General features: G+C 35.2%; 1 protein-coding gene across 1 annotated transcript; it reads right to left on the bottom strand.

Moving 5' to 3' along the window:
* Positions 1-959: 959 nt before the first annotated feature.
* LOC144980020 (peroxiredoxin-6-like) lies at positions 960-19,042 on the bottom strand. Its single transcript, XM_078927462.1, has 4 exons — positions 18,620-19,042; positions 6,490-6,646; positions 5,489-5,706; positions 960-4,223 (listed from the first exon to the last, which is right to left on the bottom strand). Exons 1-4 carry the CDS (start codon positions 18,703-18,705, stop codon positions 4,085-4,087), a joined length of 600 nt encoding a protein of 199 aa, XP_078783588.1. The 5' UTR covers positions 18,706-19,042; the 3' UTR covers positions 960-4,084.
* Positions 19,043-19,572: the final 530 nt, after the last annotated feature.

The raw sequence follows: 19,572 nt of genomic DNA, 5'->3' as shown, positions 1-19,572 counted from the left end.
AAGTTGCATCAGAGAGATGTTTGTTTATATTTTTAAGTTTTAAAGCTGTAGTTTTACAGCGCTTGCAACACATTACGATTATTTCAGCGCCAGTAAAAAGGAAGAAAATGGGATAGTAAAAAAATTCTAGATTCACAATTGAAAGCGCATGAGAAAAAAGTATGAAAAAAGGGAATGTTTCAAATAGGAAACAAGATATAGATTCCAAGAGCAAACTATCACTTTCAGTGTACTTAGTTCGAAATCACGAAAAGCAAAAGTCTACCCTCACATAAGAACAGGAACACACTCAAATGTTTACAAGCCATATGATATATTCAAAACAAAACAAAATTTACAATACATAACAGATTTACAGGGCTGCCAACTCAGGAGGCGAAAATTTACAGAACTTTGGCGCAAACATAGACCAATCCCTTTCTGTATACTCAACTCCACTAAAAAGACATTATGTACATAACTTTTTATCCGTTTAGCAGATGATTGGAAAATATACTGAGGGGTTATAACATACTGAATTCTGTAAATATACGGAAAATTAACCACCTTATATTTATAAAGAAAAATACATTTGACAGTCCTCTCCCAGATGAGGACCCAGCAAGGGCCAGGACAAAATCAAGTAATCCCATTCCAAGACAAAGACCGAAAGCAACTCAGAAAACATATAGGAAGATAGAAGATGCCCACCATAGTAGGTCAAAAGACCCTTCCTAGGCATTCAAAGAGAAGCACAAGACACCCGCAAAATGTACAACATATATTTAAAGTTAAAGTTTTGCCGATTTGTTCACCCAGCTACAAATAGTTTATTCAGATGGGTTAAAAGTAAGTAAAGATTATGTGGAAAGGAATTGGTCTGCCTCCCATAAGGTCATGGATCCAGGGCAATCTCCAATATATCTGCTCAGACATAGTTTTTTTAAATTTAATCACAACAAAATGAAAAAAAGAAAGTGTTTTTAATACAAAAAGGGAATGTTTATTCTAAACACCAAAGATTCCATAACATTAAGATAATTATGTTCACAACAAGCCATACTTTCATTTTAGCATAAAAGAAAAGGAAAAGGAAATATATTTGCAATGCGTAAGTAGGTTTTAAAGTAGTCAACATTGTTTGCTTGTGGCTTTCAGATTTATCACAATTTATAACATTATATATAAACAATTTAAAATAAATATAATCTGAAAAAAAATATATTTAGCACAAAAGGCAATTCAAAATTAGTAACCCACTTCATGTCACCATTTTTTTTCCCAATTTATTCATATTTCACATAAATATCAGACCATCTAACTCTAACCCTGTAGTTTCAAAACATTGATCCTGAAGAAAAAAAATGTTCATGAAAATAATATTTTAAAATCATCTGCTGATTTACACTATTAGCCAATTGTTTTATTTTATTTTCTCTCCCCCCCCCCCCCAACCCCCCTTCCAAGAATTAAAAAAATATATATAAATTGACAAACAAAATAACAGACCCATCAAAAGTAATATTTGATTCATGGCACGAGCGTGTAGACAAATTAACATTTGTTTTGTTTTTTTAACTTCAAAATAAGTTGCCACAAAGTAACCATGTTTGCATGGTTAACCCATTTACCTTTATTCAAATTCTACATGATATCAATTTTTAAAAGTTTTTAGTTTATTAAAGAAGTTATCTTATTGTCACAGTAAAGATTGTTCACAATTATCTTATTAAATTTTATTTTATTAAGAACTGAAGTCATCTCACTCCAGTTATATTTCGGTAGGCTTAGATAAACTTTACCTTTTAATATTAGATCGTCTTTCCTTTTATAGCCTTCCCTCGAATTAATTTCTAATTAGTGAATACTTTTCTTTCTACATTCTGTCACGTAGCCACTTATTATAAAAGCTGATAGGTCTAACATTCGACACTCACTTTCTCTCCACAATCTATGCCGGACGGCCAGTCACTCTATTCCTATATATATATTGTAAGATTTTTATCTTTTGGGACTTTGTAGATATAATTGAACATGCCATGGAACGAATGAGGGATGGTAAAGCAACAGGCCCTGATGAAATATCTGTAGAGGTATTAAAAAGCCTAGGAGATCTAGCAATTGATGAACTTCACATATTATTCAACAATATATACAATACTGGGAAAATTCCAGAAGATCTCTGTAACTCTATTTTCATAGCAATACCAAAGAAAGCAGGTGCAGTCAGATGCGAAAATTTTAGAACTATAAGTTTAATAAGCCACATCAACAAAATACTGTTGCGTATAATTATCAACAGGCTAAGGAATAAGATTAACCCCGAAATCGCAGAAGAACAATATGGATTCCAACCTGACAGAGGGACAAGGAACGCAATATACCTCCTCCGTGTTTTAAGTGAAAGAGCTATACAGGTTCAGACCCCACTATACCTCTGTTTTGTCGACTACAAAAAAGCTTTTGATAGAGTACGCCACGAAGAAATACTAAAACAACTGCACTCCATTGGCGCTGATGAGAAAGACCTCAGACTCATGCAAACATTATACTACACCCAGCAGGCATCTATCAAAATCGGAAACTCTACAGGAAATTCCATTCCTATTAAGAAAGGAGTCCGTCAAGGGTGTGTTGCCTCACCAGATCTGTTTAATCTATACCAAGAAACAATCATGAGGGGCATAAATAATATGGAGGGAATAAAAGTGGGAGGTCACAACATAAATAATATAAGATACGCAGACGATACGGTACTCATTGCAACATCAGAAATCCAACTTCAAAAGATTGTTGACAAAGTGGTAGTAGATAGTGAAGCCAAGGGAATGGAAGTGAATATCACCAAAACGGAATGCATGGTAATACAGAAAAACCCCGAAAACAACAACACCTGCAATATAACGATTCACGGCGAGCAACTTACCAACGTAGAAAGTTTTAAATACCTAGGTTCAATAGTGACAACAGATGGAAGATGTAACCGAGACATACGAGCAAGAATAACTCAAGCCAAACAGGCCTTCATGGACCTGGGAAACATTTTGAAAAACAAACAGATGTCGTTCGGGATTAGATTCCGAGTCTTGAAGTGCTACGTGTGGCCAATCTTGTTATACGGATGCGAAAGCTGGACTACAAATGCAGAAACACAAAAGAACATTGAAGCTTTTGAAATGTGGTGCTTGAGAAGGATGCAGAGAATATCGTATACTGCACACAAAACGAACGAAGAAGTGCTAAAACAAACATACCAACAAAGGAAACTAATGCCCTTAATAGTGGATCGACAACTATCCTTTTTCGGACACATAGTAAGGAAAGATAAGAATGAATACCTGGCAAGTTGTGGAAAAATACCTGGTAAACGCGCCCGGGGGAGACAAAGAAAAACACTCATAGACCAACTGAAGGGCTTCACCAGCCTAACAATCCAAGAGCTGTTTGAAAAGGCAAGAGACAGGGAGGAATGGAGAGAGATAATTCATGCAGTATCCGAAGCCTGGACCAGGCATGGAACCTAGAAGAAGAAGAAGAAGATATTATATCTACACCATTAAGACGCCGGAGCTTTTAACTTTGATTGTATAATCTTCAAGGATCAAACCCAAGCCCGCTGTACTACACTATAACCTCTTACCAATTGCCTGGAAGTGGAATTTTACGAGTCCAATCCTGTTATCAGAGGAATAGATCATCCAAGCCCATCAACTGCCTGGAAACGTAAACTTACGAACCTGAGATATTATCATAAGTTACGTAAAATATTCATATCTCTATTTGTAACTGCCACGATCACTGTTTATCTCTTTTAATTAAATTTCATCATTATTTTTATTTCATTGTAAACAAATCGTTAATTGTTTTTCATTTATAGTAACTAGTAAATTCTGGGGCCTCATTCTACATAGATCTTTATGCATAGTCGAGTAGCTCTTTACTCACTTGAGACCATGACACTTATGTCGTATCAGTTTAGCAAATTCAGTATTTCTTTTACAATGAGAGTTGAGCAACCAATGAATCTGACATGAAAGAAACCAATCTAAGGCTGAGGAGTGAAACGAAGGTATCCCTTCCCAGAAGGGACCTCCTTTGCCTCATGCTATGGGAAAAGCTTTGCGGCTTCATCCGCAGAGACGCTGGGAAGCACCATACATTTCTCTCCATGCTTCCAATCAACTGGGGTGGCAACTTTCTTGGTGGCAGTCAACTGGAGAGAATCAATGACACGAAGGATTTCACTGAGGAAGATGGGGGAAAAGAAGAAATTACATCGATGACAAGGTAGACCTATAACTATAAGAGCAAAGATATTCATGATTAATATTTGGATCAGTCATTATTGCAAATTGGATGTTCAGTTGTTCGATGAAGGACTTTACACACATCATCCCTCTCTAGGTACACAAACTGTGGATTAGATTTTCTCAAATTTAGATTTTAGGTTTTCTGATCAGATTCTTGATAAGCCTATTTACAATATATCCCTTACCAAAAGCCTTACTTTTACCTGAAATCTAAACCTAAGGACAGAAGATAATCAGTCTCTGATGAGAGGATGATTAGATGTTTGTTCAAAGAATACCAAATTGCTTCATATCAATTGACATTTAATAAATGAGTTTTTTTTGCTTATTTGATTTTAAGGGTTATACATCGCTTGTGACCCTTTTAGGTTATTTCAGCGCTGGTAAAAAGGAAAAAGATGGGATAATAAAAAAAAATTCTAGATTTAAAATCAAAAGCATCAGAAAAACACAAAATGACTTATACTTATAAGGATTAATCCTAAAACGATCACTACCTCCTATACATTTGAGTTTCCTTTCTAGCCAAGGACTGTCAGGGACCAGGACAAAACTAAGTAAACTCATTCTAAGACCAAGACAGAAATCATCCTGGAAAAGGAAAATAGATGAAGGAGAGGTCAAGACACCCCAACCAAAAAGCTGGTATCTTGTCACATAATCAGAGAGAAGATATGATTTACGGGAAGGAAAAGAATTTTTCTAAATTTTAAAAACATCTCACTATAAAATACCATCACATCAGGTATTAACACCAGTCTTGTTCAAGCACTCTCAAATCAAAACATTCCAGGACAAGTTTTTAAAAGGCAAGGAGTAAGAATAATAGATTTTGGGTAAAGAAGACCCTCGTAGTAGTCCCACTAATATAAAGCTTTGCATAAGCTTCATGTCTGTAAAAGTAGATATAGAAATGATTAGACGATTGTATCATGACAGATGCTATTTACAGTGAATCAAGGGATAAAAAATAACATGAGAAACCACAAATAACCCATCGATTTGAGCAGAAATTGGAACTTATAAAAAAGTAGTTTGGAGAAACCATTTGATTTGAAGACTGCAGAATCAGTGACTACCTATCTGATTAACTTTCTTTTTCAAACATCAAATTCTGGTAACCATATGGACACATGAGGAATGTTTTCAAGAGTGAACTGCAAAATGTTATAGTAATACCAGTGTCAAGATATACTTACTCAAAGTTCCTCCCAGTGGTGGCTGGGTAAAGGATCACCAGCTTCACCTTTTTGTCTGGACCAATGATGAAGACACAGCGGGCAGTAAGAGGAAGACCTTCCTTTGTCTGCTCATCAGGGTCAAGCATACCGAACTTCACAGCCAACTCTCTCTTTGGGTCAGCAATGATTGGGAAGGACAGCTTGCCCTTTTTCTGACATGTCAAGGAGTCAACGTCCTGAATAAAAAAGAATAATATGTGGGTTATCCAATTTGCTAAGGTTATTTTTTTTAATTAACTGGTATCTGCAATATTCTTAGATCATCAAGTAAAAAGAAAGATTGTACACAATGTTCAGCACGTGAGATTAGTCTAGTCTAGGTTATTCAATGCTTGTAAACTCAGGGATCACTGGTGTCTATAAAAAAAAAAAGAAGAAAGACGTCTTTCTGTATGCTCATCCAGAGCCCCCTTAAGCTCACGCAGAAAAATTCATGATAAATCATAAATATCACAACAAATCAAATCCACTCAGCACATGAAGATTAATCTAAGCAATTCTAAAATATCATAAATATCACAACAAATCAAATCCACTTTACATTTCATGACAGTCAAAGGTGGAAGGATTAAGAGCAAATTTGTACAAAACAACAAACAAATGTTTTAATAATAACAATAATAATGATAATAATCATCATCTCGCTCAGCCCACAGTTGAGTCCTTGGAGAAGGCTCTTTACTTACATTCTCTCAACGTACTCAGGTGTAAAATGAATACCTGGCCATTAACAGCATTTTCTCTATCTGAAAAAAAATTGTAATATTGCCTAACAGACGTCATGTACTGTCCTACATGTTAAACGTTGCTGTTGGCCTGAGACCCCCTGTAAAGCGCATTAAGCATATTTAGTGGATATTGCGCTATATAAAAGTTCATGTCTGCAGTCGGTGGAGGCCAGCGCCTGAACTGCAACACAAATGTTCTCGTAAAGATAAAACATCTAAATGGTTACACACCGGAGTCCACCCATTATGAGAGTCGACAGAGTCGCAAGACAGGGCAATCATCTTGACATTCCTTTTCTGGAATTCTGCTGCCTTGTCTTCAGCTCTGGCCAGCTCTGTTGTACACACTGGGGTGAAATCTGCTGGGTGGGAGAAAAGGATGGCCCATCTGAAATTGGAAAGGAAAGTACATACAGATTAGCCATTTCCAAATGATGAGGAGTTGACATTCATAACCTGCTGAGTCGCATCCAGATAGAAAATGAGTTGCACTCTTAGAAACAATAGAAAATAAGGCATTGTTCTTGGATACAAACACAAGTTTCTCCTATAAGCTTCTGTACGTCTAAATAATAAATGATAAAAATTAGTTTTCTCTGAATGATGGAGGAGGGAGGGGGGGGGGGGGGTAAGGGAGGAGGAAGAAGAGAATGAGCAGAAAAGGGAAGGGATGGGGGGGGGGGGGGAGAGAGAGGACGAGGAGGAGAGTAAACCAACACAAACATACTATCAACCATTTGATATTATCTTAAACTGAATGGGTAAAGAAGATGAAATATGTAAAAGAAGTTCAATGTTGGTTCCAAAGCTTGGCAGTTTTTTAAGGTGGTTCCGTATCTGTTGCCATTGTAATATTAGTAATATGTGAGTAATTCTCATCGTGTGTCTATTGGATTGAAACTGAATAAGTTCAGTCTCATTTAATTTTAGCTCCTTTTCGGACGTAAAAAAATCAATACTCACAACTCACAATCTGGTTCATCTCGAAATAATCCGTACATAACTGAGGAGATTAGTCTCAACAAATTGTATGTGTGCGTGCGTGCGACTTTGTGTGAAGGCAAGTCCGTATGCGTGCGTGCGTGTGTGTGTGTGTGTGTGTGTGTGTGTGTATAAAGAAATATGTGGTAGTCAAAACTTTTCCTTCCTATAATATATCTATAAACTCGGCTTGTCAAAAAGTCTAAAGATAAGATTTCTTTAACTCACTCAACCCTAACACCGACTATATCCGTAGTTTACCCGCGTTAGTTTTACCCCATTTTTATGAGACAAATTATAGGCATAATATCAAAGCTAATGTTTTTAGTTTTTGCTGTTGAATAAAAACTATCTTATGTACATGCTCATTTTAAATACATTTTTCCCCCATTTTGAAAAGCAGAAAAAAAATCTTTAGGATTGAGTGAGTTAAGAAATCTTAATTTGTAGAATAGATCTATATGGATGTAAATAGGAATTTTATTATAATTTTTTTTAATAAATGAATTGTAATTATGACGGGAGATTATTTTTTTTCTTTTCTTCGGAATTGGGCTTTTAAAAAGTAAACTGTATTACTGTTATTATTATCGTTATAATCATCATCATTATTAGTTATTCTTATTACTATTTTCATTATTACTACTTTTATCCTTATCAGCATCAACGCTATCACCAACAATTATTCTAATTATTTTCATTATTACTACTTTTATCCTTATCATCAACACCAAACACCAACGCTACAAACAACATTTATTCTTAATATTATTTTCATTATTATTACTTTTATCTTTATTATCATCAACATCAACACCAACAACATTATCATCCTCATCGTCGTCAATATGATAAGCACTTGTACCATTTTCAGGTTCCGACCACATCGGCAGTGATCACCTCGCTAAAAAATTTGAAAAAAAAAAAAAAAAAAAGGGGGGGGGGGGAGGGGGGGGGGGGGGGGGGGGGGGGGGGGCGGTACCACAGACTACTGTCCTGTGTTATCTATGGACGGTATCAATGACCAAGGCTTTATCTAACTACCCCTACTATCCATCCAGCTGTGACCGGAAATCTAGGTCTCATAGATCTGACAAAAAAAGTGGTTGGATATTACAACTAGCATCCGATCAAATTTGCAGCATGGAACGATTTGGCCATCCGTATTACGATACAGAAAAACGAGGTGTAACTATGGGGTTTACCGACACTGAAAGACTAGCTACAACTATTTATTGCTTTTTTAATAATTCTGTTTGTAACTTAATCGAATCGCTAACGTTGCAAACCCTTTGAAACTGAAATCACAAAGCATGTCGTTCCTTAGTGGGGAAGACGGAACAAGATCTATGAATATATTATATATAAATCATGGCTAATCTTCTGGAACCTGTATTATGTCGGGTTGAAACAATGATATGCTTAACATTGAATTAATAATAATAATAATAATAATAATAATAATAATAACAATAATAATAATAATAATAATAATAATAATAATAATAAAATAATAATAATAATAATAATAATAATAATAATAATAATAATAATAACAATAATAATAACAATAACAATAACAATAACAATAACAATAACAATAATAATAATAATAATAATAATAATAATAATACATAATAAGCATATTTCTATAACACCTTTCGTCGAAACCTAAAGAAATTGAAGGACTTGAGTTAAAATAAATGTATTTATTGAGAAGAATGGGCCTCTTTTCTTTTAAACGCCGAATTAAATGTTTTTGTTTTTGTTTTTAAGGGTTTTACGGCGCTTGCAACACATTTAGGTTATATCAGCGCCAGTAAAAAGGAAGAAAATGGTATAGTAAAAAGTTCTAGAATTACAATTAAAGCACCCAAGAAAAAGTAAGACAAAGGGAACTGAGAACAAATAGGGATCAGATGTAGATTCCAAGAGCATACCACCAATGTACTTAGTTTGAAATCACCTACAAGTCTCATCCAGACACAAGCACAAAATCCAACAAAGAGGAACACACTCAAATGCTTACATTATACATTCAAAATAAAAATAATACATACGGAGAGATGATTTACAAGGAAAAAAATATCATCTCCCAAAACAATAACTATGCATTTGACTGTTTCCCTCCCAGCTAGGATTCCGGCCAGTGCCAGGACAAAACCAAGTAATCTCATTCCGAGACAAAGACAGAAAGCAAGTTGGAAAACAGATATAAGGGGATAGAAGACACAGTATGTACCTCCCTGCCCGCTATGGGAGGTCAGGATCCCCACCCAGGCCGAATTAAACAATAAACAATAAAATAAAATAAAACTTCCATTTTCCTATCATATCGTTGCGGCTTAAACACCGTTTTCTTCATCACTGTGATAGATCGAAATTTATTATATCTCTTTGGTCGAAACGGGCATTAAAGGGACAAGCATTTAAGCGGTGGACCGAACTTTATATTATAAGTACGGTATCTAAATATATATTGTTGGATATTTCCACTGAAGGTCGTATTATGTAACAACTACATACTAGACAGTTAGGGTATTAATAATAGTAGGCAGTGCTGTTATTATTACTATAAAATGAATAAGACTGCTCATCGAGGACTTAAAACGGAACTGCTCTTTCCGTGTGGTTTTACAGCGCGTTTAACACTAAGGTCAATGAGCTAAAATAATAAAAATATTTAAATCCAGCTGACAAGAAACTTGGAGGAGGGGATGGTAATATGGCAAAGGGGAAAATAAATAGAGAGGTGATCTCTCACAAAAAGATGTCTGTTTTTAAGGGTTGTATGGCGCTTTCGACACATGTATGTCATTTCAGCGACAGTAAAAAGGAAGAAAGTGGGATACCCCCAAAAAATTATAGATTCACAATTGAAAGCACACAATAAAAAGTAAGACAAGGGGAAGGGATCAAATAAAGAACAGATGTAGATTCCAAGAGTACAATATCAGTGTACTGAGTTTGAGATCTTAGTTTGCCTAAAATAATTTTTTTTAAATTTAAAAGGCTCACACGGACACAAGCACAGGTCCCCACTAAGAGAAATACACTCATAGGTAAAGAAAAAAATGTAGATACATAACAGAGAGATGATTTACAAGGGGGAAAAATATAATCTCCTAAAACTATAACTATAATAACTAAACATTTGACTGTTTTCCTCCCAGTCAAGGACTCCGGCTAGAACATAAGTAATTCCATTCCGTGACCTCATGCTCACCATGGGAGGTCAAAGACCCCGCACAGTCACAAAAAGATGTCTTATAAAAAACTCTTCAAGGGAGGGGAAGGGAGGAGCAAGCAAAAATAAATTTAAAAATAAACCTCTCCCTATGTCTGTGTGTGTGTGTGTGTGTGTGTGTGTGTGTGTGTGTGTGTCCCGAACATGCAAATAAAGCTACATATAAAGGCAAAATGATACAGAAAAGTATGGACCAAGGTCAACGAGGAATCCATTGGCCACTAGGAGTTTTTTTGTTTTTAGGGGTTTTACGGCGATTGCAACACGTAATAAGGAAAAAGGAAGAAAATGGGATAGTAAAAAGCTCTAGAATTACAATTAAAGCACCCAAGAATAAGGCAGACAGAGGGGAATTGGTTCAAATAGGAAACAGATGTCTATTCCAAGAGCACACTATCAGTGTACTTAGTTTGAATCACCTAAAAGTCTCATCCAGAGACAAGCACAGGTCCCTATTTAGAGGAATACACTCAAATGTTCACAATCATATATAATACATAAACAAAACATAATACAGTGCATAACAGAGATATGATTTACAAGGAAAAAAATATCATCTCCCAAAACTAACTTTACATTTGACTGTTTCCCCTCTCAGCCAGGGTATCCGACCAGGGAAGGACAAAATCCAGGACCTTCCGATCCGAAAGCGAGTGTCATACCACTAGACCATATATGAACAAATCATTTTGGGGTAAGAGACCCTTCTTTCTTTTTAAGGGTTTTACGGCGCTTGCAACACATTTAGGTTATATCAGCGCCAGTAAAAAGGAAGAAAATGGGATCGTAAAAAGTTCTAGAATTACAATAAAAGCATCCAAGAAAAAGTAAGACAAAGGGGAACTGAGAACTAATAGGGATCAGATGTAGATTCTAAGAGTATACCATCAATGTACTTAGTTTGAGATTACCAATAAGTCTCATCTGGACACAAGCACGGCCCCCACAAAGAGGAATACAGTCAAATGCTTACATTATAAATTATAACAAATATAATAATACATAATAACAGAGAGATGATTTACAAGGAAAAAAATATCATCTCCCAAAACAATAACTATGCATTTGACTGTTTCCCTCCCAGCCAGGACAAAACCAAGCAATCTCATTCCAAGACAAAGACAGAAAGCATGTTGGAAAGCAGACATAGGGGGATAGAAAACACAGAATGTACCTCCCTGCCCACTATGGAAGGTAAGGATCCCCACCCAGGATCTCCACTCGGAGGAATTCCAACATATATACACTACCATTTACGTAAGCTGTAGGTCACTATCTATGTACAGTGTGCACTATTATTACACAACATGAATTGACAACTGTACTAACTGTACAGCGCGAGATTGAAATAAAGCTATTCGCGGCCTTTTACACGTTTACGGGTCGTAGATAAACAGCTCTAACGGCTCACTGAAGAAATTTTTTTTTAATTTCTTTTTTTTTTTTTTTTGGACCAGAAAACTCGTCCTTCAAATATCGATGGATTAAAATGACACCTAATTTCGTCAAAAACGCTCAAATCTGGGAGTTTAATAAAGTCCCGAGTTCCAAAATTTTTTACAAGAAATTTCAAGACAAAAATAATTGTTTTAAAAAATGTGTGTGTTTAATCAGAGGACGTAAGGCAGACGTGTGTGTAAGAGTCTTACTAAGACACTGATTTGAAGACACGCTTCAATCTACTTCTACATTTCAAAAGTACAATAAGTTTTATTACTAGCCTATAATAAACAGCCGGTTGTCGACGTGTTCATTCGTGTGTATTATTATAAACCAGTAGAGTGAAACCACATTAATATTATTATTGTGCTTTTATGTCTAATACAAGGCGATATCAATGTTCAAGGCTGTAAGTGGTATTCGGAATTTACTGGCATAAAGAAAAAAAATTCCTATTATTATTATTATCATCATTATTATAACAATAATGACAACAATTGTAAAAATAATAATAATAATAATAATAATAATAATAATAATAATAATAATAATATAATAATAATAATAATAATAATAATAATAATAATTTGAATAATAATAATGATAATACCAACAATAATAAAAATAATGATAATAATAATACCAATTAATAATAATAATAATAATAATAATAATAATAATAATAATAATAATAATAATAATAATAATAATAATAATAATAATAATAATAATAATAATAATAATAATAATAACACGGGATTGAGGAGCAATAAGAGAATTAACACCACGTACCCTCGTTTTCTACGACAAAATACAGTGGGTAAAATAACAACTCGAGAACCTTTTGTAAAATTCCAATTGACTGGTAATAAAAAAAATAAAAGATTGTGCCCACGTCGCAAAAACCAGACAAAAATTTCTGTTCTAAAAAAAACAAAGAAGAAAAAAAAAAGCTAGTCTAGCGATAAATATTATGGAAAATAGTATGCACAATAACATGTGTAATTATAAACCCGAGAAGATCTGCACGAAACAAAGCAGAGATAAAAGGGTTTGTGTTTAAAAAAAAAACAACAAAAAATCACAATAATAGGAAAAATATCTTTGATTTGAGATCGATCAAACGCGTTCCAGCCCGTAAACTGACGTGTGTCTGTCCCGTAACGCAGCCTTCGTTCTTAATATTAATAATAATAATAGGTAATAATAATAATAATAATAGTAATAATAACAATAATAATAGTAATAATAACAATAATAATAGTCATAATGACAATAATAATAATAATGACAATAATAATAATAATGACAATAATAATAATAATATAATAATAATAATAATAATAATAATAGTCATAATGACAATAATAATAATAATAATAATAATAATAATAATAATAATAATGTCTGTGGTTCGATCTCAAGTCGAGAAAGAAGTCTCTCCTCTCCCTGGCACTTTACTTCGTCTGGCACTGAATCGTACATTATCTTTTCAGATCTATTTAATCTCGCACCAGCCCATTCTCCCACTTCGCAAAGCTAAAACCAGAAAACGCTTCAAAAATGGCATTTCTTCACACCTCTCATCCCTACATGATTTGAGCTGGGAGAGGTACTCATAACGAAATTAGTGTAAAAACCTCCAAGTGGATTTGGACGAGACCATAATAATAATTTAGTACGCCATGGACGAGACCATTAGATTCTTCTTCTTCTTCCCCCTCATGATGTCTTTATGGCCGAAGGTCAACATGACAAGATGCAGGAACGCTGTGGTCTTCCCAAGCTCGTGCTGAGACCCAAAGAACTTCCGACTTTATTAGTGGGGTCCTCTCGGGCCAACTGGTCTTCCTTTGCTAATTGTCATTTGTATAGTCATGCAAAACATGTAAGGCATCCTGTTTCCCCTTTCTACATTCACAAATGTCCGTTTCTTCAATCTTAAATGCTTTGAACAAAGTGGTGTCGGAGAAGCGGAGTCTGAAACGGAAATGGGCAACTTGATCTTGTCTATAGATAGAATGCGCTTGGCCAAGGAGTTCACAACATTGCCATCCGGAAGTATAACGGACCAACACACAAACTCTGTGTAACCATGAACTTTTATAGTCTGGTTAATACAGTTTAGTGAGAACAACTCACAAACGCGGATGGCAAAAACAATAACAAAGGCCTGAGTGACGTCATCTTCGAAGTATCTATAAAGATGCTTATGGGGTCATTTGTCATATGTTCTGAGTGCTTCTTGTTCCACGAAGCTTTGGTCTTGGTCTGGATAAGGGATTTGACCTCACAAATTTCATACTTTGTTTTCTTCGTGGGGCTGGTTTGCTCCAAATTTAGACAGTGTGTCAGAGATTTCATTCCCTAGATTAGATTCAAATATTACGAGAGGCCTCTTGACCTCTGGCCGATTTCAGTATGATAAAGACCACGAATACAAGCGCCAAAATTTACATAAACGCGTACACACATGGACAAACACCCCCCCCCCCCTACACACACACATCCTGACACAGAGGCCTCAAGAACACACATACAAACATTAAACACACCTATCCAGACCGAAAGCACACATGCGCGCGTGCACACACACACACACACGAGAGAGAGAGAGAGAGAGAGAGAGAGAGAGAGAGAGAGAGAGAGAGAGAGAGAGAGAGAGAGAGAGAGAGACCTGCTTTAAACTTAAACAATCGGGTATGTCTGGTAGATGTGTAGTTGACCACACGATGATACCACATAATCATAAGAATCACTGTGTTGTTATGCCACACGATGATACCACATAATCATAAGAATCACTGTGTTGTTATGCAACAAGCAAAACTTATTTATCTAATAAATGACCTCTTAACAGATTCGATATTTGTCAAGGTCAAGAAATGACCAATATGATAATACAGTTTGTGAATAAACGGTGAAACATTTGTATCCCACTATACTTTGTGTGTGTGTGTGTGTGTATGTGTGTGGGTGGGAGAGAGAACGTATGTGTGTATGTGTGAGAGAGAAAGAGAGAGCGGTGGAGAGGACATAAGAAAAAAAACGGGGAGGGGTAAAGATAGAGAAATAGATAGATAGATAGATAGATAGATAGATAGATAGATAGATAGATAGATAGATAGATAGATAGATAGATAGATAGAGAGAGAGAGAGAGAGAGAAGTGTCTATTTTGAACGTGTGTGAATTTCTTATTGTGTACAGGGTTTTTTTTTTTTTAATTTAAGTTTTAGTATGTGACTTTATTGTATAAAGGGTTTAATGTCAGCTCCTTTGTGAACGTTCCAAGTAAGTGATGACTTGTGCGCCATAAATTTCAATGTCATTTTATTGATTGATCACAACACCACTTGCAAATTCCCTTTCTATAAATAAATGAAAACGTTAAAATCCCGGATGGGCGACACTTCAATATAAATAAGCTGACATTTACTGTTAACAAATACAAAATAATAAATTTTATGCGAATTTATATATTTAAAAATGAAAGTGTTTTGTTTGTTTTTCAGGGTTTTACGGCATTTGCAACACATTTAGGTTATATCTGCGGCAGTAAAAAGGAAGAAAGTGGAAGAGTCAAATTCTAGAATTACAGTTAAAGCACCCAAGAAAAAATAAGACAAATGGGAACTGGGAACAATAAATAGGGATCAGATGTAGATTCCAAGAGCATACCATAAATGTACTTAGTATGAGATCACCAATAAGTCTCATCCGGACACAAGCACAAGATCTGATCCAACAGAGAGGAATATACTCAAATGCTTACACTATACATTCAAAATAACAAATAGAATAATACACAACAGAGATGATTTAGAAGGAAAAAAATATCATCTCCCAAAACAATAACAATGCGTTTGACTGTTTCCCTCCCAGCCAAGGTTTCGACCAGGGCCAGGGCAAAACCAAGGCATCACATTCCAAGACAAAGGCAGAAAGCAAGTTAATTGGAAATCAGCTATATGGGGATAGAAGACAAAGTAAGTGCCACCCTGCCCACTATGGGAAGCAAGGAACCCCACCCAGAAATGCTAGCATTTGAAACCGCGCAAGCTCATTATGTGTGTGTATGCCCTGGCCACAGCGTGTTATTAAAGAAATCCCGTTGTTCAACTTACGTCAACATTTTAAATGTCAGAAATTAAAATTCGTCCATGGTCACCTCAGAAAGTACTTGGGTAAGATTATTAACCCCCAATTTGCTCACTCTGGACAACATGGGTGATTCTTGTTGAAATCAGAAATCTTGTTTGATTGATTATCTTTATTATATTCCTTAGTGGTATGCCTGGGCGACGGTATCGAATTCTAATGGTATGGGTTCATTGACAGTGAACACTTTGTGAAAGTTGGTGATAACATCAAAACCTTGAACTTGAAATCAAAACTCTGGGAGAGGTAAATATATGTATTCCTCTCCCCACTGAGATTTGCCTTTCGGCTTTCCACCACCACGATGTAGCCTGCTACATATCACAGTGAATATGCTGGCTTTTAATACTTTTACAGTGCTAATGATACTATTAGGTCGAGTGAATTCAGGAGGAGTGAGAGATCTTTTTATGCGTTTAGTCAAGTTTTTTGTTAATTTATCTTTATTTATGTCCTATCTCTTTTTGTATCATTTGCAAGTTTATATTGTTTTGTAACGGTTTTACGGTGCTTGCAACACATTTAGGTAAAATCTCATCCAGACACAAGCACAGGTACCCACTAAGATGAATACACTCAAACGGTTATAATAAATCACTACATATTATTATAAACAAAGCAAAAAATGCAACAGTTTATTATAGATAGATGATTTACAAGGAAAATATATCATCTCTCAAAACTCTCACTACACATTTGACTGTTTCCCTCCCAGTCAAGGACACCAGCCAGGGCAAAGAAAACCAAGTAATCCCATACCAAGACAGACAGAAAGCAGCTAGGAAAACATACAATATTGGGGATAGAAGGTAAATCGTGACCTCATGTCCAACATGGGAGGTCAAAGACCCCAACCCAGGTATCATTTGTATCATTTATGTTTTACGAGTTAATTTGACGTTGAAAATTGCTTTTGCTGATTTTAGCTTTTAAAATCAACTTTTTTATTTTCTCGATTTTCTTCATTTTTTATAACTTTTTCATATCTCAAGGTGATATACTTGGGTATTTTAAAAGTAACAAACAAAAATTTCCTTTTTATTTTCACCTTTATGACTTGCCTTACTAGTAAATTCATAAGGTTGGAGAGATTGATGCAACTTTGAGATGATCATCTAGAAAATCATTAAATATGGTGGTTGTAAGACGTATGAAATTGTTCTTGGACAGGGCTTAGTCACCGTTTTTCACCCGTAATTATTGAAAACAAACCGTTTTTCTAGTCTAATATTACTAATATAGATAATTTTTTTCCTTTGGATAAATGCCATTTTAACTCCAGGTGAGGAAATCAGTATATTTACTATTATTCATTGAGGTGGTGCCTGTATGTGGAATTTCAGCCTATTTATCTTTATATTTCATTTATTTAGTTTGTACTTATTTGTTGCATCTGATTATTTGTTTCATTTCTGGGGAATATTCATTTCCTTTTTGTTCCCCTGGTTCTGAGCAAGATTTTAAAAAATCTTTTATGGAAATTTTGAATTTTAAAAAAAGATGGGAGTGAGACAATCTGAAAACTTTTCATAAGAAAGCAAATCGAAAGAGAGAAAAGATTGAAAATCAATAAAAAAAGGGTGGAACTTTCTATATAAAAAAGGCCTATTTTTTAATATTTTATAAAAATAGGTGGCGCATACGGATATTGAACCCACTGCGCTGATTTTGACAAGGCTTCTGAAACAGATGTCTTCCTTACCCATTCAGCCAACCATCCATATGAATGACACATACGTATACATAGTAAAAACTACCATCCCCCGATTGACATGTCTGGGAATTTTTAAAAATGTTTATCGATATTTTAAGTGACATTACTTATTTCCTTTTCAAATATCCATGTGCAATTGGAAAGTTTTCGCGTTCTGGGACTTGTACATTGAAAGTTAACAACTGTTTTTTTAAAAATGGCTATTTATACTCAGACTGGTCTGTGATTGTGTGTTAACACCTTTTCTTATACAAAGACGTGTATGTGTCAACGTGTACATATTTGCAGGTCTGATAATCCAAATTATTATGTTAGGGTCTCACTGTTGTTATGGAAATGCTCGGGAGTCTTTCCACAAGTTCCTAGCAGTGAAGGGCCAAAGTCCCATTACAAACAGCAAGACACGCACCCCTTCTGAACCCCCATCCTTTTTATTGATATAAATCATACAATAAAAAAATAATCATAGATATCTAGATCTATAGATAGATAAAATTAAATAAATTAACTTAGCGAAGCCAGAGCAAGGAACTTGCGGAAAGACTAAGACAGCCAAACGCTCTTTTACTTTTAGAAAAACAACAGAAAATCCATACTACTCAACTACCTAGGTATGACTTAGTACATAGAACGAGACCAATTACCAGACCTGCAAAACATTACTGAGAAGCAGAAGAGAAAGTTGGTTCCCCGGTCCCCACTTTCTTAAGAAAAAAAAATTAAAATAAGAGTGTTTTTGCCTGCCTTTTCTCACCCGGCGAGTGGAACAAGCGTTAAAAAAAAGAAAAGAAAAGAAAAAAAATTAAAAGGGATACTTACGAGTCGCCCATCCAGTCGTAAAGTTGAATAGTACCATGTGTGGTTTCTGCACGAATATTAGGAAAGATATCACCGAGGTTTACCATTTTCTTTTTTTTCGGTGGAATAAGGTCTCAATTCACAACAGGTGCTAACTTTCAACTTTACTCGAGCCCCAAGCAAGTGAAATGAAGTGAGAAGTTCAGAGGTGAGAAGAATTTTTCACGACTGAAGAAGGGTGACCAGATAATTTTTATAAAAAGAATCAAACTATTCCCAGTTAGGAAAAAAAAGCCAAATATTGTGTGGACTTTTTAATTAAAAATTTTTTTTTTTTTAAAGTTTCGCTAAACTATTAAAGATTGAGAGTGAATAATTTGTCATTTAATGTTATAATCCCACAGCAGTAGGCGCAAGTGTGTCATTGTGTTGATGCAACCGTTCCTCTCATGGTTATAACCGAGATGTATGGTCTTATACTTATACCGTAGCCCTCCTAAACTCATAGCCTGACACTGACCAAAATTTACGTCAAAATACAAAGCCAGACCACCAAAAGAAAGCAAATCGTGAGTTGCATGCAATTATTCAACCAATGGGATTTTTTCCCCTTGAGTACTAATAATGACAAGTCACTAGGCGCTTACAAACCTTTAAGGTGGGTCATTGCGTAGCCTTCGCTTACTTACAGATAGTATGCGCTTGGCTAAGAAGCTCACAACATTGCCATCCGGAAGTATAACGGACTAACACACAAAACTATGTGTTACCTTGAACGTTTATAATCTGGTTAATACAGCTTAGTGAGAATTACTCATAAACGTGGATGGCAAAAAAAGACAATAACAAAGACCAGAGTGACGTCATCTTCGTTCTATCTATAGATACTATGCACTTGGCTAACAAACTCACAACATGGCCATCCGGAAATATCACGGACCAACACACAACTTAAGTCTTGTCTATCAATATCA

The sequence above is a fragment of the Berghia stephanieae genome, chromosome 9, assembly GCF_034508935.2.
Source record: "Berghia stephanieae isolate SIO BIC M18660-M18661 chromosome 9, UCSD_Bste_1.3, whole genome shotgun sequence".
Classification (NCBI taxonomy): Eukaryota; Metazoa; Mollusca; class Gastropoda; order Nudibranchia; family Aeolidiidae; genus Berghia; species Berghia stephanieae.
Note: the sequence above shows the minus strand (reverse complement) of the source record. Positions and strands in the feature narration are given on the sequence as shown.

Excerpts from the sequence above, each read along its gene's own strand:
- LOC144980020 (XM_078927462.1), bottom strand. The coding sequence starts at position 18,705 with ATGGTAAACCTCGGTGATATCTTTCCTAATATTCGTGCAGAAACCACA. Across the intron at positions 5,707-6,489 it reads CTCATAATGGGTGGACTCCG|GACGTTGACTCCTTGACATG; the intron begins GTGTGTAACCAT and ends TTTTTTATTCAG. Across the intron at positions 4,224-5,488 it reads ACCACTGGGAGGAACTTTGA|TGAAATCCTTCGTGTCATTG; the intron begins GTAAGTATATCT and ends CATCTTCCTCAG.